At 39.8% G+C, this 24,900-nt stretch overlaps 1 protein-coding gene across 2 annotated transcripts in view; it reads left to right on the top strand.

Moving 5' to 3' along the window:
• Nucleotides 1-14,827, top strand: part of psmf1 (proteasome inhibitor subunit 1) — a 47,488-nt gene extending 32,661 nt beyond the window's left edge. The window contains exons 5-7 of one of the 2 annotated variants that reach the window (XM_069884418.1): nucleotides 8,053-8,106; nucleotides 11,263-11,421; nucleotides 14,402-14,827. In XM_069884418.1, coding sequence (XP_069740519.1) covers nucleotides 8,053-8,106; nucleotides 11,263-11,421; nucleotides 14,402-14,453 — 265 coding nt within the window. In that variant the 3' untranslated portion in view covers nucleotides 14,454-14,827. The remainder of the gene's footprint in view (nucleotides 1-8,052; nucleotides 8,107-11,262; nucleotides 11,422-14,401) is intronic. The other variant, XM_069884419.1, reaches the window with a different exon arrangement.
• The last annotated feature ends 10,073 nt before the right edge of the window (nucleotides 14,828-24,900 follow it).

Genomic DNA, 24,900 nt, shown 5'->3' with positions numbered 1-24,900 from the left:
TTTGGATTATATGTAATTTGTTTGTCTTTTTTCCTTGATGCCAATACCATTTTCTTAGCATGTTCTGTCTTAAGCTGCCATGCTAGGATTTTGTGTGTTTTTTCACCCAGTTCATAATATTTCTGTTTTGTCTTCATTATATTCTTCTCTACCTTATATGTTTGTAATGTTTCATATTTTATTTTTTTATCCGCCAATTCTCTTCTTTTAGTTGTATCTTCCTTCATTGCTAATTTTTTTTCTATATTTACTATTTCCCTTTCCAACTGCTCTGTTTCCTGATTATAGTCCTTCTTCATCTTGGTTACATAACTTATTATTTGCCCTCTAATGAATGCTTTCATTGCATCCCATAGTATAAACTTATCTTCCACTGATTCCGTATTTATTTCAAAATACATTTTTAATTGTTTTTCAATAAATTCTCTAAAATCCTGCCTTTTAAGTAGCATGGGGTTTAATCTCCATCTATACATTCTTGGAGGGATGTCCTCCAGCTTTACTGTCAATATTAAGGGTGAATGGTCTGATAGTATTCTAGCTTTATATTCTGTTTTTCTTACTCTATCTTGCATACTAGCTGATAACAAAAATAGGTCTATTCTTGAGTATGTTTTATGTCTAGCCAAGTAATATGAATATTCCTTTTCTTTTGTGTTTTGTTTCCTCCATATATCCAAAAGTTGCATTTCTTGCATTGATTTAATTATAAATTTGGTTACTTTGTTCTTTCTGTTAATTTTTTTCCCAGTTTTATCCATATTTGAATCCAAATTCAGGTTGAAATCCCCTCCTATTAGTATGTTCCCTTGCGTATTAGCTACCTTCAAAAAGATATCTTGCATAAACTTTTGATCTTCTTCGTTAGGTGAATATACATTGAGTAGATTCCAAAACTCCGAATATATCTGACATTTTATCATTACATATCTCCCTGCTGGATCTATTATTTCCTCTTCTATTTTAAATGGCACATTTTTACTAATTAATATAGCCACTCCTCTTGCTTTTGAATTATACGATGCTGCTGTTACATGCCCTACCCAATCTCTCTTTAATTTCTTGTGCTCCAATTCAGTTAGGTGTGTTTCTTGGACAAATGCTATATCAATTTTTTCTTTTTTCAGTAAATTTAGCAGTTTCTTCCTTTTAATTTGGTTATGTATTCCATTAATATTTAAAGTCATATAGTTCAACGTAGCCATTTTATACTTTGTTTATCTTCCCTTTCCGTTTTTCCATCATTACCTTTCCTCCTTTTCCATTTCTGTTTTCTTATTTTAAACCCTTTATAAGACAACATTCCTAAAACATCAAACATTTTCCTTATTCTCCTATTTATAACTTCTTTAGCCCCAATCTCCCCTTCCCCTCCTGAGTTGTCCTTTATCCCTTGTCGGACAACCACATCTCCCCTCTCCATTTGGGTTTGCGAATTCACTCGCAAGCGTCAACTGATTTTGCAGTGACCGCAACTCCCCCCCACCCTGCCCCCCCCAGAAAAGATTTCACTTTTCATATGTAACAAAGGTCACTCTTTTAATTCCCTCCTTATTCTCTCTATTCCATTACCTTCCCTTATTAATTCTTGTCTATACTATCTATATTTTCCTCTAAATACAGATACATTCACGTATGCACATTATACCTATACACTCTTATACCTCTTTACCCACATACATATCAATCGTGATCATTTTTACTCTCATTACACGTCTTCATCCCTCAGTCTATTTTGTAATTGTTCTGCAAATTTTCGTGCTTCTTCTGGATCCGAGAATAGTCTGTTTTGTTGTCCTGGAATAAATATTTTCAATACCGCTGGATGCTTTAGTATAAATTTATACCCTTTCTTCCATAAAATCGCCTTTGCTGTTTTGAACTCCTTTCTCTTCTTTAGGAGTTCAAAACTTATATCTGGATAAATGAAGATTTTTTGCCCTTTATACTCCAGTGGCTTGTTGCCCTCTCTTACTTTTTCCATTGTCTTCTCCAGTATCTTTTCTCTTGTAGTATATCTTAGGAATTTTACTAAAATAGATCTTGGTTTTTGTTGTGGTTGTGGTTTAAAGGCCAATGCTCTATGTGCCCTTTCTATTTCCATTTCTTGCTGTAGTTCTGGACATCCTAGGATCCTAGGGATCCAATCTTTTATAAACTCTCTCATATTCTTGCCTTCTTCATCTTCCTTAAGGCCCACTATCTTTATGTTATTTCTTCTGTTATAATTTTCCATTATATCTATTTTCTGAGCAAACAGTTCTTGTGTCTCTATAGCTTTTTTATTAGATTCCTCCAATTTCTTTTTTAAGTCCTCTACCTCCATTTCTGCTGCTACTGCCCGCTCTTCCATCTTGTCCATTTTCTTTCCCATTTCTGTTAAGGTCATATCTATTTTATTCATTTTCTCTTCTGTGTTGTTTATTCTTCTTCTTAAATCATTAAATTCCTGTGTTTGCCATTCTTTAAATGACTCCATGTATTCTTTAATAAGAGAAAGTAAATCCTTTATCTTGCCTTTCCCTTCTTCTTCTATTTCACTGTACTCTTCCTCTTCCTCTTCTTCTTCCTCTGGGTTGGCCATCTGTTGTTTCTTTGTTGCCCTTTTCTTCTCTTCTTTCTTGTTTCCATTGTTTTCTGTGTTCTCTTCTTGCTGCAGGTGTTCTGCAGCTGTCGTTGCCGGCTGTGGAGATCGACTCCCCAGCTGGTCACCCCTCCTGTCGGTGTGTTTTTTTTCATGCGCGGTTGCGCACTTTTACTCGGCTCAGCGAGCCATTTTTGTAGTCCAATTTCTACCGACCTGAGGGAGCGGGTTTCTCTCTCCACCGCGGGCCTCTTCGAACAGGTAAGGCCTTCTCCTTCTTCCTCCGTTGTCTTCTCTTCCTCTCTTCTTACTGTTGATTTCGATTTTTCTTTTTTTGTCGCCATCTTCTTTCCACCTTTATACTCACTTTTCTTTAACTTTTATTTCTGTGCCTTTGTGTTTTCCTTTGTTTTTTCCGACTTTTCTGGAGAGGGCTGGAGTTCACCGTCCGGCCACTACTCCATCACGTGACTCCTCCCCTTAAACTATAGTCTTAACGTTTAAACTGTCCTTAACACTAAATCTATCCCCAGCTATGCACAGGTGTGTGTGTAAGAGATATATCCAAACCATTACAGTCCAGGCCAAAATCTAGAAAGTTATTTCAAACTTCAGTCTTTCATATTCAGTGTTAAAGTGTAGGCCTTTGAAATTTGATGCCCAGCATTAATGTTGAACTGATGGGAAACCGGAGTTGTGGCTGCCACAGAGTCACGAATTCTCCATGCATTGCCTTTGAAGAAATGCCCATCCACATGAGCTGTGGTCTCAACTCTCCTGGTCCTTTTGTAGGCAAGATTCGAACTGGGCGGCCTCTACGAAGCTTCCAAGTCTCTCCAAGTAACCTCCACTGTTAGTCACAATCAAATTGAAGCACTTTGACTGTGTCAGGAGGGTGTTTTTGGGAAGCAATCTACCGATAAGGCCCAGTCATTCACAGAGCATGCTTTGCTCTGAATCCCCCCAAAAATTGTTCACTTAATGTAAAAATAATAATTGTGTCATATCATTTTTCTTGAAGGATTGTTGCTCTTGTGTTTCCTGCCCCAAGGTGTGTGACTGACAGTTTACTTTGCCAAGAGACACTTCAATGAATTTATGTTCTCGAGTAGCTGGGTTCAGTTGTAGCAAAAAAAAACACAATCTGCTGGAGGAATTTGTGGATGGAGCGGCATCAGTGGAAGAAAAAAGGATTGTCAACATTTCTGGCCAGAACCCTTCATCAAGTCTTGAAGGGTTCAGACTCAAGGTATTGGCATTTTTTTTTTTCTCCCACTGATGCTGCTTGACCTGTTGGGTTTCTCCAGTAGATTGTTCTCTGCTCCAGATTCCAGCATCTGCAGTCACTTTCAGTGACGTATACAATTGTTTTGAAGTATCACTGTAATCTTTTTGCCTACTTATCAATTTAGTAGTCTGTGTTTTGGAGATTGGAGTGTTAGATTTATCGACGAGTAAGTATCACTTTGGTTTTTTAGCCTCACATAATGGCATTGTTCAATTTCTCAGCATTTTGGCGTTTAGTGTTTATAATGTTCACGACAGCAGTATTTCAGGCTTTGAAAAATTCTTACAAATTCAGTTTGGTCTGTTACATTAGTCTGAACCATTCAGTTCAGACTACCAATCTAATTGCATCAATTGCTCTCAATTGAGGACCAAGCATCTTTTTAAATATAAATTGGCTCAAAGAGCTAAAGAGCTCAATTCCTATGTAATTGATCATGAAGCACTAGGCTGTAACATTAATGCCTTGTCTGATCTGGATGTTTATTTTTATACCTCATTGACGGCACGCCAAGAAAATACTCAGAGAGGCTCAATATAGTGCATCGATCAGCACCGTTTGTTCTTCGCTCTCTTTAACTTGCGTCTGTGTCTTCGCACAGAATGTTGGACATGCCAAGCTTCCCTGCATTAGTGAGTTATTTAAATTGTTCAAATGCAATTTTGGAGTTGAATGTACATTTTCAATCTTTTTACTTAATAAACATGATTTTACAGGCTTCCATTTACCATGTTCTGACTCTCCTTGTTGCCTTTCTTTGAAGATGCCTCATTATTTCTCTTTTGCAAACAGGGTGGAATAACGGGAACTTTTGTGCATGGGAGAGAGATTTTCTCTGATTTCCCCAGAGAGCATAAAAGCAACTTACTGTTTAATTTCCATGGATAATAACTAATTTGCAACATGCTAATGTTTTTAATCAACTTTCATTCCCTTAAATTTTGGGGAAGCTTTTTTTGAGAAATAACTCATTTATTTAAAATGTCAAAAATTCAAGATTCCATTATTATCATGTAATAGTACAGAAAATGTAATATTTACATGTTGTTGCCTCTGCCTGCAGTAAGGTAGACAAAGAGACACCATTTGTCGCCCAGTGCCCCATACAGTATGAGAGAAGGAGAAGCAAAAGAGAGTCCCTTCAGAGACACTGAGTATCCGTAGATTTGTCTCCCGCAGCCTCTGCAGCTGCATAGTTCAATCCATCGGCAACCCAAGGTCCAGATCCAAGCCTCCATCACAATCAGGAAACCTTCAATGCAAGAGGCCCTTTGGGAGGCCATCTTGCCCTCAGCTCCCTTTCGAATCCAGTTCTGATGGCTGGTTCCCATGAGCCAGTCTCCTGCAGCCCTTGAAGTCACCACGCAAGATCACCTGCGGCACGTGTGGGCCCTTCAGGCGCTAAGGCCCTCACTGGTCCTTCACTGGTCACCATCTTATAGCATTGTCTCCTCTGCTTCTCCTCCACGATGGAGGGGGTGTTTCTCCCCGTTTCTAGTCCTCTGTGCTGGTCTGCTGCTCCCTGCAGTCTGCATCCCCTCATGGCTGCTGGTGAGCACAGGTGCCGCCATCTTGGACACAGACCCATGGTTGCAAGATTTTCTTTTAAAAACACTGTCAGCTCCTCTAACAAGCATTTAATGCCTATATGGAGGCACCGACATTAGAACCGGATGGTTGAACCATTCAGAGCAGTGCTGTGTTTCCGCTCTCCACTCTCTTGGGTCAACACCAGCTCTGGCTGTTGTCAGTATTTAAATATTAGAACCAGAATACATTATTTGGGTCCACTTTTATATTAAACCATGCTTTCCTATGATATAGAATATGGTCTTTTGTTCCATTGAGTCTATGCTAGCTCCCAGTACAGTACAATCCAATCAATCCCATTTTCCTGATCTGCATTTGCCCTGGTTAGTACTAACCTCTTGCTTTCACTCCCAACAAGACCCCCATTTTTCAAAACATCGAAACACTTCTAAATATTTCAAATTTATCATACTTTTTTTGCTATCCCTTTTTAACGTATTGAAATTTCTGGATTTACAGATTAGAATCCTGGTTTACACCCCTAGATTTGGCTGGGCTCATCAGCGATTGCTTTTGGGTTTTAATTTAATGTTTTAACTATCCTTTAAAATCATTTGGCTTAAAGCTGAGAAGATGCTTGCCATGAGATGGCAGAAATTGTCAGTTATCTGGCTGTCACTGAAAAGAAAACGGATGATTATGCTTCTGCATTTACAGGGATGGTGGATAAGTCTGGCAGAGAAGCCTGAAGATGTGTACTGAGCTATTCAATCTGTTTTATTCTAATTGCCTCAGGTCATCTTTTGACCAACTCTTAAAAATTGATCACACGTAATCATAAAAATACTGTTGTCAGAAATATTTCTCGGCAATCATACTGTGCCTGAACCAAAGGGTAATCTATGCAATCATAGAATAATAGAGCACAGAAATAGGCCAACCAGCCTTTCATGTGTTTCCCAGCTTCTTGAAAGCTCTCCAATTAGTCTTGCCTCTCACTTTATCCTCTGATGCAATGTTTCCCCTTCAATCCCATTTCCTTTTTGGAAGCTCCTAGTTAATCAACTTTCACCATCTTCTCAGAACACAACTGTGTAAAAGAAAAATCGACTTCAGAACACAACTGTGTAAAAGAAAAATCGACTTTAGAACACAACTGTGTCCCTTCTGCTTTTAAACATGTCCGCTAGTTGCTAACCTTGCTGGCACTGAGAAACATTATTCATACCAAAACCTTTCATGAATATGAATGACTTTTAAATCTCTCCTTAAGAATCCCTTCCCAGAAGGGAACAATGTCAGATTCTGCCATCCATGAAATTTTCTGCTCCTTCAACCTTTTCTGTGGTTCAAACTGTCACGCAATCTCCTTGTTAGTTTCTGCACTGAGGGAAATTCTATTTAAACAGTGTCAGAGACCTAAGAGAGGTGCAGGATGAGCACAGGCCCATTCAGCCCACTGAGTCCATGCTAACCATCATCCATCCCACATTCTTATTAGCTGCATCTGGATTCTACTACTCCCCTCATCTCCAGTATGCCAACTAGACTACCACCCTGAGTGTCATTGGCCTGAAGCCGGAGAGCCCATAGGAAAGCCATGGAGTCACAGGAAGAATGTGCAACACACCAGCTGCACCACTGACCCTCCCAGTGTTTTAAAGTGGGGAGAAGTAGGGAGGCAGAGAGTTTTATGGAGCCATAGCCAAAACTTTAGATCTCAGTGCAGTGCACAAAAAAAAATTGCTGGAAGAATTCAGCAGGTCACACAGCACCCATGGGAAGTAAAAGGCAGTTGTCATTTCGGGTTTGAGCCATTCTCCTCTTTGGATATTAGTAACTGAAGGGTGACTGTGGTGGAAAAATGTAAACTGGGAATGCATGAGAAGCCAGAAGAAACCTTGGAGGGTTGAAGGGCTGAAAGAGGTTACAGATTTGGGAAGGGGGACCAGATTATGAGTCTATGATGGGTTAGTGGAACATGATATTGCAGATTGATGCACAGCAACCTTAGGATTCCTGAGTCACACACCTCAGAAGTTGGCATTCTGGATTGGTGACATTTGCCTGTATTTGAAACTGAAGCTGATCTATCATTGTTTTCCTTCAGAATCCCATTAGTCACACGACACCTGAATTCAGGAGTGAACCCAGATCTCTGCTGCTGTAAGAATGAAAGCACATACCAGGAGGCATCAGCACAAGGGAAAGTGCAAGTGGAACTCTGATGCCTTTCGACATACTATGTGAATTCTGTGGGTTTTGCTGGTCTGAATCCATGTCTGCACTTTAGGTCTCTGGGAGCTGTCAGGTGTCACAGTCAAGCTGTGGCAGATTGTGATAAAAATCCTACAGTTTGATAAAGATTATACAGATCCTTAAGCTTCCAGTTATCACTGAGCTGGTGGATTAAGGATTGTAGCTGCTGTGTAGAGGACAGGACCATTGGAATGACCACCTGTTAACCAGGGGCGAACGAATGTCACAGTAAGTTGATGTATGTTTATAGGACTATGTTATTTCACAAAACCACCACAGCTGAGATTGTGTTGCTTGGGAGACTGAAGTCTTGTGTTGTTTTGATTTTTTTAAAACACAGTAAAACAATTGTCATTTTCTTCTCCACAAATTCACCCCTTCCGATCTCCAGGTCTGACCCTATGGCACCATTTGCAACAGGGGGTGATGATCTTGACCCGTTCAGGTAGGAATTTGTATCTCTCTAAATATTAAAACACAATTAACTCCAGTTTCAGATTCCATAGGAAAATCTGGGCAGGACTCAAGTACACCTACATTTCTACGGGTAAGGGTCATGGGCTCTAAAATGTAAAATGAAAACTTTAGAATCTCATTGTTAAATCAACAAATGTTGCATAACTTTGAGTTTAATTAACGTGCAACAGTGAATGCCTGTCTGAAAATCCTTATTTTCAGATTCTGCCATGACCTCTGCCCTTCCTCTCTTTTATTTCCTGCGCTTCTTGTTCTGGCCTTTCATGTACCCCATTTTAATTGCTCCACCATTGGCAGCCATGCCTTCAATGTCAAGACCCTAAGCTTTAGAATCTCCTTCAAACCTTAATATTTCTGCTGTTTTCTATTAGTGTTTTCCTTTCCCGATCTGTCCTTTATGCAATTCAGTGAAAAATTTTGTCTGATTCCCTCCAATAAAACAGCTTGTGAAATTTGATCAGTTATACATTCTACATAAATACAGAAATAAACACATACTGTATCTACTCGTTGATACAGTGTAATAGTTGACTCTTTCCCCCACCCCCCCTTAGAAAAATTGCATGTTTTTGTATGGCTCGTGTAAAAGTGGATTTCATTTTTTGGCTCTGACTGCCCACCCATCTGAGCTCCCAATCCCCCGACTGCAGATCCTTGCCTCGAATGCCCGCCCACCAGTGCTCCCAACACCGCGATTGCGGATCCTTGCAACAACCACCTACCCACCGAAGCTCCCAGTGCCCTGACTGTGGATCCTCACCCCGGCTGGCTGCCCATCTGAGCTCCTGCCTCTCCAACCGTGGACTTACCACCTGGCCATCCAATCATCCAGCGCCTTGAGCAACGTAGGTACTTACTGTGGTCAAAAGTATGACCAATATAAAAATCAGCTCCCCCCACCTCCAATCTGAACTGAAAAATTGATCAAAAAATTAAGCAATTACACGAATATATACAGTAGAGTAATGGAATACACAGCAGGTTATGTAGTACCAATGGAGTTTGCATTTCTGGCCTGAAGTATTCTGTGGAGGGGAGGAAAGTTTCAGGGAGATGTTAGGAGTAAGTTTTTTTTTACAGAGAGTTGTGGCTGCCTTGAATGCATTGCCAAGGGTGCTGGTGGATGCTTGTACAACTGGGACATTTAAAAGACACTTAGACAGGCACATGGTCACAATAAAAATAAAGGATTATGGGTGTAAGGTAGGGAAGGTTTAGTTTGTTGAGTAGGTTTCTCTTGGTCAGCACAATATCATGGGCTGAAGGATCTGTACTTCTGAAACTTAATGTTCGTTATCCAATTTGTATCAAAAAAACTGCAGTAAAATGTTGAAGTTGTGTTTATTACATCTCAAATCCTAATCTGAATTGTGCTTTCACCTCTGGGTAGGGAATGTGTGGGACTTGTTGTGGAGGCCAGGTCATTGGGTGTATTTAATCTTCAATACCCTGGCTAATCAAGAAAGCTGGGTAGTGGTGCCGAGTGGGAAAATGGATCAGCTTGTGATTAAATGGTGGGCAGACACAATGGGCTGAATAGCCTTTTTCTGGTCCTATGTCTTATGGTATGAATGTATCAATCTCTTCAATGAGATGACGCACTCCAAAACAATTCTTTTCATTTCAATTGTTTACCTTAAGTAAAAAAAAATTCAACTCTACCACAAGCCCATCTTTCATTTATACAAGATAATTTTGTTTTAAATAGAGTAAATTGTTAGATATTCCCTTGTTTCATATCTTCAGCTTTTAAACCTTTTTTAAGCATCAGTTTGAGTAATTGCGATTTGCATATTTTATTTCACAGACCTTGCTTAATTAGGCAGTGCAGGTCATGGACAACTGGTTTAAGATGAATTGAACAGCGATGTTAATTGATTTGATGAAATGGGATGCAAAGTGCCTTGCTGAATCTTTCCTTCAAACTCTATCTTGTTGAAGTTACCTACCTACAGTAATTTAAAATGGCTGCTCCTGGCCTTTTCTTGAAATTTGGCATTTCTCCATCTTGAGTTAAATTTAAAGTGTCTTCTGTGTTTTACATTGTTTTTATCTGATTGCAAATGTCCTCAATTAAACCACAATTTGGCTTTGGTAGCCAGCATGTGGATGAACAACAGCTGCTAATTGAGGCACACTGCATGATGGAAGATATAACTCCCCACTATTAGTCACTCTGCTAGTAGAGCAGTGAGGCCTTGTATGTTCCTGAATCCCCATCATTTTGGCAATTTAAGGTCAAAAAGAATAAATCACCTCTCTTTTAAATCAAGATCTTTTCAGCTATGTTATTTTTTATTTCCATAGACAGTAAACCCCACAGTTGACAGTGACTTCCACAATCTGCAGATGAATGAAAAAAATAAGTAGATGATTATTTTTAGCAGTGAGGTAAAGCATTAGTAGATGCTTATTAGCAATTCAGTTTTTTCATAATATTACACTTTCACATGTATTTGCTCAAATTTTATGGGCCCCCTTCCCTGTGAAGTAGTAATTTAGTTGGTTTTGAACTTCTCTCCTACCAACTAAATAAAAAAGCATTTTAAAATTTGATTATTTCAATCCATGGTGCCCCCCAACCCTCTTAAATGTGCTATGAATCCCCAGGGAAGCTAGATACCTCTGATTGAGAAAGGTTGATCTAAAGTGCATGGGGAAAGTTGCATTTGATCACTGGGGCCAATTCTGTATAATCTTGTGTTCCCTTTATGAAAAACACATGCATTTAATAAAAAAAACTGCTTGATAAGAATGGAGTAGGAGACTTGCTGATTTAAAATAAGGAAAAGGGGTGATGAATATGCTCAACTAGTGATGTGAAAGCGGAGAGGGGGGAAATAGATGTCTCATGACTGATGAGAGTGGAGTAGTGTAAGAGGAGAGTTTCCAAACTTTGTCCCAGTGGAAAAATAACAGCCTGTGTTTTCTAGGGATAAGGCGGTTTTTAATGTGAGACGATGACAATTTTAAAGCCTTTGACAATTTGATCCAAGTATTTAGCTCGAGCATTAGATTATATTATTGCTTACAGATTTTGCTTTTCCAATATCTTTAGTTTTTTTTGTGATGTGAATAAGGCCATCTATTATCTGCTTCTACTTTTTTCTGTTTTGCTCATCAGTGATCGAAGAGGTGGAATGATTGTCGATCCTTTGAGGTCTGGAGTGCCGAGCTCTGGCTTTGACCCATCATCGGGAATACCAGGACGGCTTCCTCCAGGATCAGTGCCACCTGGAGCCAGGTTTGACCCATTTGGACCAATTGGGCCTGGCCGTTCTGGGTATGTGTTCAGTTTATATAATGATACATATTCAATGAAATCTTTACAAAAGCACTATAGGTACACGATCCTTTATCCAGACATCTAAAATCTGGAAAGCCCCAAAATCCGGTTAGTGGAGAGAGAGGCGGCTGGCACTTGGGGGAGGCAGCCGAGGGACCGGCGCTTGGGGGAGGCAGCCGAGGGACCGGCACTTGGGGGAGGTGGCCGAGGGACCAGCGCTTGGGGGAGGCAGCCGGGCAGCCGAGGGACCAGCGGTTGGGGCAGACGGCTGGGCGACTGGAAGGGGGTGGGGGTGGGTATGGCGGCACAATTCGGGTGGGCTTTCCGAAATCCGGAAAAATTCGGAACACACTGTCCCCCAAGGGTTCCGGATAAAGGATCGTGTACCTGTAGTAGAACCCTCATTTCTGAATCAGTGACCCTCAGTGTAGAATATCTTTCTGAATTTGCATTTCAAATTCAAACTCGACACTATGACACATTGAACTGAAAATGTTCTTCCCAAATACAGAACAACTTATTGCACAAGACTACAAGATGAACACTTAGGTTAAGGTTGGGCATGAACTGGAGGATAGAGTGATGAGTGGGAAAAAATAAATTGAAGACGGGATAAAAATACTTCAAGAAAGAAATAGCCAGAGAGAATGATAATTTTTTTTACAGTACCTGTTCAGCTGTAGCAAGTAAGAATTTCAGTGTGCAATGTATTTGCTAAACTCGTTATTAGTGTCATGAAGCAAGGAACAGTCTGTTTTATTTTAAAAAAAAAAGGTGAGGAATGACGAGAGACTGTAATGTAATGAAGAGGAGAAATATGAGAATTCATGGTGGGAACCGAAGAGGTGTGGATACCCATGTGGAAAAAGTATTCCAATATGGAGACAGTGATTGTGGAGTGGTGCATAACTATATTGTCAATACAAGACTTATCACTGAGAAATCGGAAAAGGAGTTCAGAAGAAACTTATTTTTCAAGAGTGGTGGAAATTAGGAATTCATGCCACCAGCAGTAGATGACATGAATACTATAGAAACATTTAAATAGAGAATGGACAAGCTTGTGAGGGAAAAGATCAATACATGTTGATGGGGAAAATGAAGTAGTTGGTGGGGTTGAACTTTCTGTGCTGTATATCCAGTGTAATTCAGAAAAATGCACCATATGTTTATATTAACAAAAGTCATGGGGGTCTCTCCAAGGAGCAATGTGCCATGTCACCAATGCTGTTATGTCATCAATGATCAGTACTTGTGTTCGAATCCCGTGCTGTCCAAATTAAAATTAAAATTAAATCCCATTATGGTAGCCAGGACATTCAAATTTAAGTAATTAAGTAAATAAATCTGGCCTCATTGATAACAGATGTCTTCATCTGGCTATCCATCCCATAGGACGATGATGGATCCTTTTAGTTCAGTTTGTGGAGTTTGGTATGTGTGTCCTGAAGTGACTGTACAGGCCGATTTCCCCCACTCCTCAGAAAGGAACAGTGTGTCTGTGTGAATGGATTTTAGGTGATTATGGGGTTGCACAAGTCCAGACATACGCTCTCGACATCCCCTCCCAAATCCAGCAGCATGGTGAGGACCAAAATGGCTGGGGGAAATTCTGTTGCAGTGAATGGCCAGACCAAGCTTCGATGCAAGGGATGCTCTTTCCGTGTTTCACGGTATGTGGTAGATGAGAGGATTTGTCCGCCCTTTGGCATGTCTTGTTTTTCATCCTGTAGGGTGTCTAACCACCCTCTGCACCAGGCAACCAGACATAACACACATAATGCAGAACAAGTATTCATATGTACAAATAAATAAATATTGTTTTGTGAATGAGAGTCTCAGATGGTTAGTGTGAGCACTTCCTTTGGTTGTTCAGGAATCTCACAGCCTATGGGAAGAAGCTATTCCTCAGCATTGAGGTGCTGGCTCTGATACTCCTGTATCTTTTACCTGACGGGAGCAGCTGAAAGATGCTGTGTGCAGGGTGGAAGGGGTCCTTAACAATTTTGTGAGCCCTCTTCAGACAACGATCCCAGCAGATCACATCAATGGGGGGAGGGAGACTCCAGTGATCCTCTCTGCCACTCTTGTGGTCCTGGGGATTGACCTCCGATCCATTTCTCTGCAGAAACCATTCTATACTGATGCAGCTGGCCAGGACGCTCTCGATAGAGCTCCTGTAGAGGAAGGTTGACATAATGACACCCTCTTCAGTCTTCTCAGGAAGTGCTCTTGCGCCTTCCTTACAAGTGAGGAGATGTTGAGTGTCCACAATAGGTCACTAATCAAGTCACCTTTACTTATCATTTATGCCATGCTCATACGGTAAAGACGAGATAGCGTTTATCCAGGACCACGGTACGTATTTACATAAATATAAGTTAGAATAGAAGTTAAACACATTGAAATAGTAAAATGTTAATATGTACACAGTAAAAGCCCACATATGTTCTGAGAATTCAGGAGCCTGATGGCTTGGGGGGGAAAGAAACTGTTGCCCAATCTGGATTTAAGGACCTCTCCTACCTCCTACCAGATGACCGAAGGGAGAACAGTTTACATGAGGGGTGTGTAGAGTCCTTTGCAATGTATATTGCCTTTCACTTTCATTGAGTGTTGTAGATGTCCTTCATGGTACAAAGAGAGCCCCCAATGATCTTTTCTGCTGACTTCACTATCCTCTGCAGGGTCTTGCGGTCTGAGGTGGTACAGCTTCCAAACCAGGTGGTGATGCAGTTGCACAGGATGCTCTCAATACATCTTCTGTAGAATGTAGTGAGGATGGAGTTCAATAGTTAAGTGAACTCCAAGTGAAAAAGCTGAAAACACTGCAGGTCAGGCAAACACCCCACAACAGCAAATATCACCCAGTTCCCACGTGTTCAGCAATTTTTAACCTTCAAACATTGTGCATGGTGCAAGCTTTGGATCAACCTTTGCATAACTGAACGATTACAGAATGATTTTTCTCTTTTAGTCCTGATCCAGACCACCTTCCTCCTCCAGGATACGATGATTTATTCATGTGATTACGCACCTCTCCTTCCATATGTTCGGTTTCAAGAAACCTCAAGTGCCGATCACAGCTTGTGAAATCCTGCGGACTTAGCTACTTTTGATCAAATGAACATTTTACAGACTTCTACCTGCTCTTGTATCGCTTTCTGAAGAGCATCAGTTGAACCAGTGCAACGTTGCACTCAACAAGTGAAACGCATAAGCACAGCTAACTATTTCATCAGATAACTGGCCCATGCCTCCAATATTGACTTGCTACCATCTAATCAAGCATCAAACAAAGCTGTAACTGCACAATTTACTTTTGGAAGGCAGGCATCATTAAATGCAGAAGCATTTGGCTTTGGTGATCCTGTTAAACATAATAAAACTGAAGAACAAACAAGTATTTTGGTTCTAATCTATTGTGTTGATGCACTTGATTCCTGTGAGAGTTGTAAGAATTATATGGGACAGAATAAATTATTCAACACTTCACGCCAGTGAGAAAGAGCTTTCCAATTACTTCCAAATCCTTATTGTATTTGAAGTTCCAAGCATTCATTCAATACCTTTGAATGTTACAACAATCTGCCTCCACAAACCTCTCCAACAGCTGACTAAATATCTGTATTTAGATGGGAAATATAGATGGGTATTTGAAGGTTGACCTTGATCTGATGGGCCAAATGACTCTGAGCACATTTCCCATCAAAATTCTGCTCACTGGTGTCCTTTGGTTGCTGTCACTGGGAACAGTTTCTCTAAGCTAACTGTATCAAACCCACTAATGAATCAGTTGACTTCTGTGTTAAATGGTCCTGTGTGATGATTTTGACCTAATATTCAGGGATATGATATTTCTGGTTATTTTTAAATTTAGTTTTTCACATAAAATATATTTTGGTACATAATATAAGCTGCAATGTTTTTAGTAAAGTACAAGTTAATGGTTCAGAAATTATTGATGATACATCTGTCTGAGGTTAGTTTGGACCTAACTGCCTGCTTAAATGGATTTAAAATCTGAATGTTGGATTCTTGCAGTAATGTGCCCATTAAGAGGAAATTCTTTTCACTTTTGGATTAGTGAACTAAAAATGCACCAGGAAATTGCTTTTCTGTAAATGATTGGTTACAAGTGAAATGTTTTGAAAATCTTCAAGTTCAGGTTTGTTTATCATCCAGTTGTAACAGTACAACCTGACAAAACAGCATTCTCTCGTCCAGGGTGTAGAAATAAATATTCTCTTTATCTTGCATCCTGTTTCTGAAATAATGGTTTTAGTGTTCAGAGAAGAGTCCCTCAGACAACAAAAGTAATTAAAAATTCATTGATACTTCCAAAACATGTGGTTTCCCTAATGCACAAGTTAAAATTCACTTTTATTTACAAGCCGACAAAACAGTGTTCTCCGGTCCACGGTGCAGAACAGTGCAAAACACACATACAGACATATCACACATATAGACAAACAATACATATCTTTCCTTCTTTGGCTTGGCTTCGAGGACGAAGATTTATGGAGGGGGTAAAAGTCCACGTCAGCTGCAGGCTTGTTTGTGGGTGACAAGTCCGATGCGGGACAGGCAGACACGGTTGCAGCGGTTGCAGGGGAAAATTGGTTGGTTGGGGTTGGGTGTTGGGTTTTTCCTCCTTTGCCTTTTGTCAGTGAGGTGGGCTCTGCGGTCTTCTTCAAAGGAGGTTGCTGCCCGCCAAACTGTGAGGCGCCAAGATGCACGGTTTAGGGCGATATCAGCCCACTGGCGGTGGTCAATGTGGCAGGCACCAAGAGATTTCTTTAGCAGTCCTTGTACCTTTTCTTTGGTGCACCTCTGTCACGGTGGCCAGTGGAGAGCTCGCCATATAACACGATCTTGGGAAGGCGATGGTCCTCCATTCAGGAGACGTGACCCACCCAGCGCAGCTGGATCTTCAGCAGCTTGGACTCAATGCTGTCGACCTCTGCCATCTCGAGTACTTCAACGTTAGGGATGAAAGCGCTCCAATGGATGTTGAGGATGGAGCAGAGACAACGCTGGTGGAAGCGTTCTAGGAGCCGTAAGTGATGCCGGTAGAGGACGCATGATTCGGAGCCGAACAGGAGTGTGGGTATGACAACGGCTCTGTATACGCTTATCTTTGTGAGGTTTTTCAGTTGGTTGTTTTTCCAGACTCTTTTGTGTAGTCTTCCAAAGGTGCTATTTGCCTTGGCGAGTCTGTTGTCTATCTCATTGTCGATCCTTGCATCTGATGAAATGGTGCAGCCGAGATAGGTAAACTGGTTGACCGTTTTGAGTTTTGTGTGCCCGATGGAGATGTGGGGGGGCTGGTAGTCATGGTGGGGAGCTGGCTGATGGAGGACCTCAGTTTTCTTCAGGCTGACTTCCAGGCCAAACATTTTGGCAGTTTCCGCAAAGCAGGACGTCAAGCGCTGAAGAGCTGGCTCTGAATGGGCAACTAAAGCGGCATCGTCTGCAAAGAGTAGTTCACGGACAAGTTTCTCTTGTGTCTTGGTGTGAGCTTGCAGCCGCCTCAGATTAAAGAGACTGCCATCCGTGCGGTACCGGATGTAAACAGTGAGGTCTTTCATGGCTTGGTTCAGCATCATGCTGAAGAAGATTGAAAAGAGGGTTGGTGCGAGAACACAGCATTGCTTCACGCCATTGTTAATGGAGAAGGGTTCAGAGAGCTCATTGCTGTATCTGACCCGACCTTGTTGGTTTTCGTGCAGTTGGATAATCATGTTGAGGATCTTTGGGGGACATCCGATGCGCTCTAGTATTTGCCAAAGCCCTTTCCTGCTCACGGTGTCGAAGGCTTTGGTGAGGTCAACAAAGGTGATGTAGAGTCCTTTGTTTTGTTCTCTGCACTTTTCTTGGAGCTGTCTGAGGGCAAAGACCATGTCAGTAGTTCCTCTGTTTGCGCGAAAGCCGCACTGTGATTCTGGGAGAATATTCTCGGCGACACTAGGTATTATTCTATTTAGTAGAATCCTAGCGAAGATTTTGCCTGCAATGGAGAGCAGCGTGATTCCCCTGTAGTTTGAGCAGTCTGATTTCTCGCCTTTGTTTTTGTACAGGGTGATGATGGTGGCATCACGAAGATCCTGAGGCAGTTTTCCTTGGTCCCAACAAAGCTTGAAAAACTCATGCAGTTTGGCATGCAGAGTTTTGCTGCCAGCCTTCCAGATACGCAGTACATATATACATATATTTAAATATTATTAATAACTGGGAAAGTCCTGGTAGGTTCTTAGCATTATGGTGGAAGAATAGAGTTTGGGTGCTTTTTCAGAGAGGATGAACAAGTATAGTGGGCCATTAGGTGTTTATTTTTAAAATGTATTCTTCAGGAGGGCATGTCAACAAATCAAATTGAGGTAAGTTATTGGCGGTAATTTTCCAAAAATGTTAATTAGTGGGATGGTGCCGAAAGACCAAACAACTACCAATGCTGTAGTCATCTTCAAGCTGGGTGCAAGGACAGATTAAAATTGCTCATGGGGAAACTTTGAGAATTGATTAATGGAGCAAAATTTGCAAGTCACTGACAAGCATGGAGATTCATTAAGGAAAGCCAGATAATTTGATGACTTTATGATGTAACAGAATGGGTCAATGAGGAAATTGGTGTCAACGGACTTTCAAAAGACATGTAATGAAGTGATGCTTAACAAGCTTGATATCGAGTTGAGGAGGAATCACGTGATGGAGTAGTGGCTGGTAGGAGAATACCAGCCCTCTCCAGAAAAGAAGAGAAAAAGTGAAGGAAAAGTAAAGCCCCAGATACACAGAACACAACAAATAAAAGATAAAGATGTGGAGAAAAGAAATTGGCACCTAAGAAAGAAAAACCAAAAACAATGGGAAAAAAAGAAGGAAAGATGCTGGAAGAGAAGGCCTTACCTGCACGAAAAATCAGGGACCCACCGTGGAAAGAGGAGCCCGCTCCCCGAGGTTAGTGAAGACCCCGCAGGGTCGCGACCTACCAACCGCAGGACTGCAAAAATGGCTCACTGAGCCAAACAGAGGTGCGCGAAGCGCACAAGGACAAGGAGAACACTGACGGGAGGGGTGAACCAGCTGTGGAGTGAAACTACACAGCATGAACATCTGAGAGAGGCCCGACAGCAGGGCTCCCAGCTGGAAGAAAAAGAAAGCAATGGGAAGGGGAGGGATGAGAAAGAAAAACAGAAGCAGGAGGCCCAACAGATAACCAGCCCAGGAGAAGAGGACCAACATCAAGAAACTATGAAAAAAAAATACCCAACAAACTGAGACAAGCAGCTCAACAAGAAAGTCAGAAGAGACACAGATACAAGGAAGTGAAGTAGAAGACACAAACCCAAGAGCAGACAGAAGAAGAAGAACACCAAGCTCTGCACAGAGGAATAGAAGGTAAAATGAATGGACAGTACATAGATAAAAAAAAATTTCAAGAACAAATGAAAGCATTAAAAGAATGGTTGACACTAGAATTTAGTGAAATGAATGAAAAGTACAGAAGAAAAAGTGAGTAGAATAGAGCTAGTCATAACAGATGTAGGGAAAGGATTAGAAAATGTGGAAAAATGTGTAATGGCAGTAGAAATGGAAGTGAACGACTTAAAAAGAAAATTGGAAGAAAGTGACAAAAAGTTAAAGAAACACAAGAGTTGTTAGCTCAGAAGATGGATATAATGGAAAACTATAGCAGGCAAAACAAAATAAAGATGGGCCTAAAGGAAGATGAAGAAGGCAAAGATATGAAAGAATTTATAAAAGAATGAATCCCAAAAGCCCAGGGAATGCCAGAAATTCAGGAAGGAATTGAAATAGAAAGGGCACACAGAATATTAGCCCCGAAACCACAGTCACAACAAAAACCAAGATCCATTTTAGTAAAATTTCTGAGATACACGGCAAGAGAAAATATATTGGAGAAGGCAATGAATAAAATTAGAGAAGACAAAAAAAAAATCCACTGGAGTACAAAGGTAAAAAAAAAATTTCTACCCAGACATAAGTTTTGAGCTCCTAAAGAAGAGGAAGGAGTTTAACACAGCAAAATCGATCCTATGGAAAAAAGGCTATAAATTTGTGTTAAGATATCCAGCGGGGCAGCAAAACAGACTGTTCTCGGATCCGGAGAAAGCACGAGAATTTGCAGAACGCCTGAAGACAGAAAGAGAGATGAAGAGATGTAACAAGAACGAAGAATGACGACAAAGTACATATAAAGATGTAAAAATAATGTATAAGTAAGAACTAAAGGAGGGAAGAAAAGGGAAGTAAGGGAGAAGGGGAAAAAAGGAGGGGGTAAAAAAAAATAGAGGGAGCTTTGTTTTAATGTGAAGATAAAAATCTTTTCTGGAGGGGGTTGGGTGGGAGAGAATAACAGTCACTGCGAAATCAGTTGACACTTATGAATGGGTTCGCAGTCTGAATGGAGAGGGGAGTTGTGGTTGCCCGGCAAGGGACAAGGGGTGACTCAGAGAGGGGGGGAGGACACTTGGGGTTAAGGGAATTTTAGATGTGGGAGTGGTTGAAGTATTTTATGTTTTAGAAGTGTTGTCATACATTGCATTCAAAAAAGGAAAACTGAAATGAAAATGGGGAAAAGGGGAAAGGTGGTGGTGAGGAAGTGGAATTGAGATGTAAACAGAGTATGAGATGGCCATGTTGAACTATATGACTATAAATATTAACGGAATACATAACCAAATCAAAAGGAAGAGACTATTTAAATTTACATGAAAAAAAAATAGATATGACATTCGTGCAGGAAATGCATCTAACTGAAGTGGAACATAATAAATTAAGGAGAGACTGGGTAGGGCATGTAACGGCAGCATCATATAATTCAAAAGTCAGAGGTGTAGCTATATTAATCAATAAAAATGTACCCATCAAAATCGAAGAGGAAATGATAGATCCAGCAGGGAGATATGTAATGATAAAGTGTCAAATATATTCAGAACTCTGGAATTTGGTCAATATATATGCACCTAATGAAGAGGATCAAAAGTTTATGCAAGATATTTTTTTGAAGATTGTAGATATGCAGGGGTATATATTGATAGGAGGGGACTTTAACCTGCCACATTGACCACCGCCAGTGGGCTGATATCGCCTCAAACCATGCATCTTGGCGCCTCACAGTTCAGCGGGCAACAACCTCCTTTGAAGAAGACCGCAGAGCCCACCTCACTGACAAAAGACAAAGGAGGAAAAGCCCAACACCCAACCCCGACCAACCAATTTTCCCTTGCAACCGCTGCAACCGTGTCTGCCTGTCCCACATCGGACTTGTCAGCCACAAACGAGCCTGCAGCTGACGTGGACATTACCCCTCCATAAATCTTCGTCCACGAAGCCAAGCCAAAGAAGAAGAATGAAGAGGATCAAAAGTTTATGCAAGATATTTTTTTGAAGATTGTAGATATGCAAGGGTATATATTGATAGGAGGGGACTTTAACCTTAATTTGGATTCAAAGATGGATAAAACTGGACAAAAGACTAGCAAAAAGAACAAAGTAGCCAAATTTATGGTTAAATCAATGCAGGAAATGCAACTTTTGGATATATGGAGGAGACAACACCCAAAGGAGAAGGAATACTCATATTATTTGAGTAGACATAAAACATATTCAAGGATTGACCTGTTCCTGATGTCAGCCCATTTCCAAGGGAGAGTTAGGAAAATGGAATATAAAGCTAGATTGTTATCTGATCACTCACCCCTGTTATTAGCAATAGAACTGGAGGACATCCCACCAAGAACATATAAATGGAGATTAAACTCCATGCTACTTAAAAAACAGGAATTTAGAGAATTTATTGAGCACCAAATTAAAATGTACTTTGAAATAAATACGGAATAAGTGAAAGACAAATTTATATTAATGCAATGAAAGCCTTCATCAGAGGGGAGATAGTAAGTTTTTGTAACTAAGATTAAAAAGGACTACATTGGGAAATAGAACAGCTGGAAAGGGAAATAGTAAATACAGAAAAAGAACTAGCAACAAGGGAAGATACCAGAAAAAGAAGAGAATTGGCAGACAAAAAAATAAAATAAAATGCAAAACACTACAAACGTATAAGGTGGAGAAGAACATAATGAAAATAAAGCGTTATGAGCTAGGAGAAAAAACGCACAAAATACTAGCTTGGCAGCTTAAAACAGAAATCCTAAAAGAACGGTATTGGCATCAAGGAAAAAGGACAAACAAATTACATATAACCCAATAGAGACCAATGAAAACTTCAAGGAATTCTACGAGCAATTATACCGAACTGAGAACGAAGGGAAAGAAGACAAAATAGATGAGTTTCTAGCTAAAATCGAACTACTGAAATTGCAAGAAGAGGAGCAAAACAAATTGATAAGACCATTTGAAATAGAGGTAATACAGGATATATTAAAAAAGCTACCGAACAATAAAATGCCTGAAGAGGATGGACTCCCAATAGAATTCTATAAAACATTTAAAGAGTTATTAATTCCTCCTCTCCTGGAAGTAATGAACCAGATAGAAGAAACACAAAACTTGCCAGATTCATGTAAAACAGCAATAATTACAGTAATACCAAAGACGGGGAAAGATCCACTAACACTAGCATTGTAAAGACCAACATCTCTACTTAACTCAGATTATAAGATAATAGCAAAACTATTAGCAAACAGAATGGCCAACTGTGTATCAAAAATAGTAAAACTAGCTCAAACTGGATTTATTAAGAGAAGAGGAACAACGGACAATGTCTGTAAGTTCATTAGCTTAATCCATGCAGTACAAGGGAATAAGAAGTCAACAGTGGCTGTTGCTTTAGATGCAGAGAAAGCCTTTGACAGAGTAGAATGGAATTATTTATTCAAAGTATTACAGAGGTTCAACCTACCAGAGAAATATATTAATTGGATTAAAGCATTATATCATGGACTATTGGTGAAGGTAACAGTAAATGGATATGTATCGAACCAATTTAAATTAAGAAGGTCAACCAGGTAGGGATGTCCACTATCTCCCTCACTGTTCGCTTTAGCAATAGAACCATTGACAGAATTGATAAGAACAGAAAATAAAATAAAAAAAGGAATATAAAATCAGTTTATTTGCAGATGACATCATAGTATACTTAACAGAACCAGAATTATCAATAAAAGAATTACATAAGAAATTGAAGGAATATGGAGAAATATTGCGATACAAGATCAATGCAAATAAAAGTGAAGCGATGGAATAATGCGGATTACACAAAGTTTAGAAAAGAATCACCATTGAAATGGCAAACAATCTGATACCTAGGTATTAGACTAGATAATAATCTAGGCCATCTATACAAATAAAATTATCAGACATAAATGAAGAAATCACAAGATGACTTAGAACATCGGAAAGACTTACCACTAACACTGATAGGAAGGCTATAAATTGTCATTGTGTGATGACATTGTTTAATGGGTTTATTGTATTGTATATGTTGAACGTTTAGTGGTTAGAGAGGGGGGTGGGAAGGAGGGAGGGAAGGGAAGGGGGGGGGAAAAGGGGAGAAAATGCCACTGTGTATATTCAAGAGGGAAATGTTTGTGTGCATTAAAATGAATATCTTCCCAAGGATACAATACCTATTTCAATCGTTACCAATTCCCTTAACAGAGAAATTCTTCAATGAACTAAAGAGAATAATAAGGAAATTCTTATGGAAAGGGGGGAAACCGAGGATAGAGCTAGATAAATTAACAGAATGGTACAAACAAAGTGGTTTGCAGGAACCAAACTTTAAAAATTATTATAGAGCAGCACAATTAAGATATCTATCAGATTTTTATCAAACAAGGGAAAAACCAGATTGGACCAAGATAGAGCTAGATAAAATAGGGGAGAAAGTACCAGAACATATACTTTATAAGTGGGATGAAAAACTGGTGCAATATAGAAGCTCACCAGTACTGCACCATCAACTCAACATCTGGAAGAAGACTCATGTAGAAAGGAAAAAAAAACAAATTACCAACCACCAAAATTATTATTGACGCAAAATCAACTAATTAATCCCTTTCACAATGGATAACCTTTCCTTTAGAGAATGGGAGAGAAAAGGAATTAAAAGAATAGAAAATTGTTTTTTGGGAAATAATTTATTATCATTTGAACAAATGAAGTACAAATATGGAATAACTCATGGTACAATATCACCAACTGAAAATCTACTGAAAGGACAAATTGGGAAGTAGACTGAGATTACCAGAAGGAAGCAGCTTTGAATATGTGATTACAGAAACAACGATAATAAAAAGATTTATAACAAGCATGTACATCAAGCTGCAAGAGAAAGAAAATGATGAAATAAGCTACAAACCCAAACAAAAGTGGGAAAAAGATCAAAACATAAAGATAAAAAATGAAATATGGGAAAAGTTATGCTCCGGAACTATGAGAAATATAATAAATATGAGGTTACGCATGATACAATATAATTGGTTACACAGGCTATATATCACGCCCCAAAAGTTAAATAAATAGGATCCAACAGTATCAGATAGATGTTTTCACTGTAAGAAGGAAACAGGAACAACTGTACATGCAATTAGGGCATGTGAGAAAGTGGAAAAGTTTTGGGAAGATCTAAATCAGATATTAAATAAAATCACAAAAAGCAACATACCAAAAAATCCAGAGATCTTTCTTCTGTAGTATAAGAAGGAAAGAATTAGGCCTTAAACTGGATGAAGCGCAAAAAAGATTTATTATGATAGCCTTAGCTGTAGCAAAAAAATCTATAATGTCAACTTGGAAATCAGAAGCGAGCCTGAGAATACAGCAATGGTACATGGAAATTAATAAATATATTCCATTGGAAAAAATAACATATAATATAAAAAATAAACTCACATTATTTGAACAAATTTGGGAACCATACATGAAACACAACAGAGAGGGCTTGCCTCGGACCTCCAACCCCTAAAATGATAAGAAGACAAAATGACTTGATCCAGTGTGTAAAAGTAGATGACACAATTTTCTTGTTTATTTTCATTGTGTGATGACATTGTTTCATGGGGGTTTATTGTATTGTATATGTTGAACATTTAGTGGTTAGAGAGGGGGGTGGGAAAGAGGGAGGGAAGGGAAGGGGGGAAAAAAGGGGAGAAAATGCCACTGTGTATATTCAAGAGGGAAATGTTTGTGTGTATTTTGGTTAATATGATTCATAGTGAGAAAAATTAAAAAATTTAATAAACCAAAAAAAAACAAGCTTGATATCAAGATTGAAGTGCATGGGACAAAAACAGGATGGCATTGTTGGCATAGCAGTTAGGACAACACTGTTATAATGCCAGAGATCAGGACCGGGTTTCAAATCCCGCACTGTCTGCAGGGAGTTTGTACTTTCTATATGGGTTTTCCCCAGGGGCTCTGGTTTCCTCCCACCCTTCAAAAAGTGTATCAGGGATTGTAGGTCAAATGGGTGGCGCGGGCTTGTGGGCC

Source organism: Narcine bancroftii, chromosome 6 (assembly GCF_036971445.1).
Source record: "Narcine bancroftii isolate sNarBan1 chromosome 6, sNarBan1.hap1, whole genome shotgun sequence".
Taxonomy (NCBI): domain Eukaryota; kingdom Metazoa; phylum Chordata; class Chondrichthyes; order Torpediniformes; family Narcinidae; genus Narcine; species Narcine bancroftii.
The sequence above is the reverse complement of the archived record's forward strand: the minus strand, read 5'-3'. Positions and strand labels throughout refer to the sequence as shown.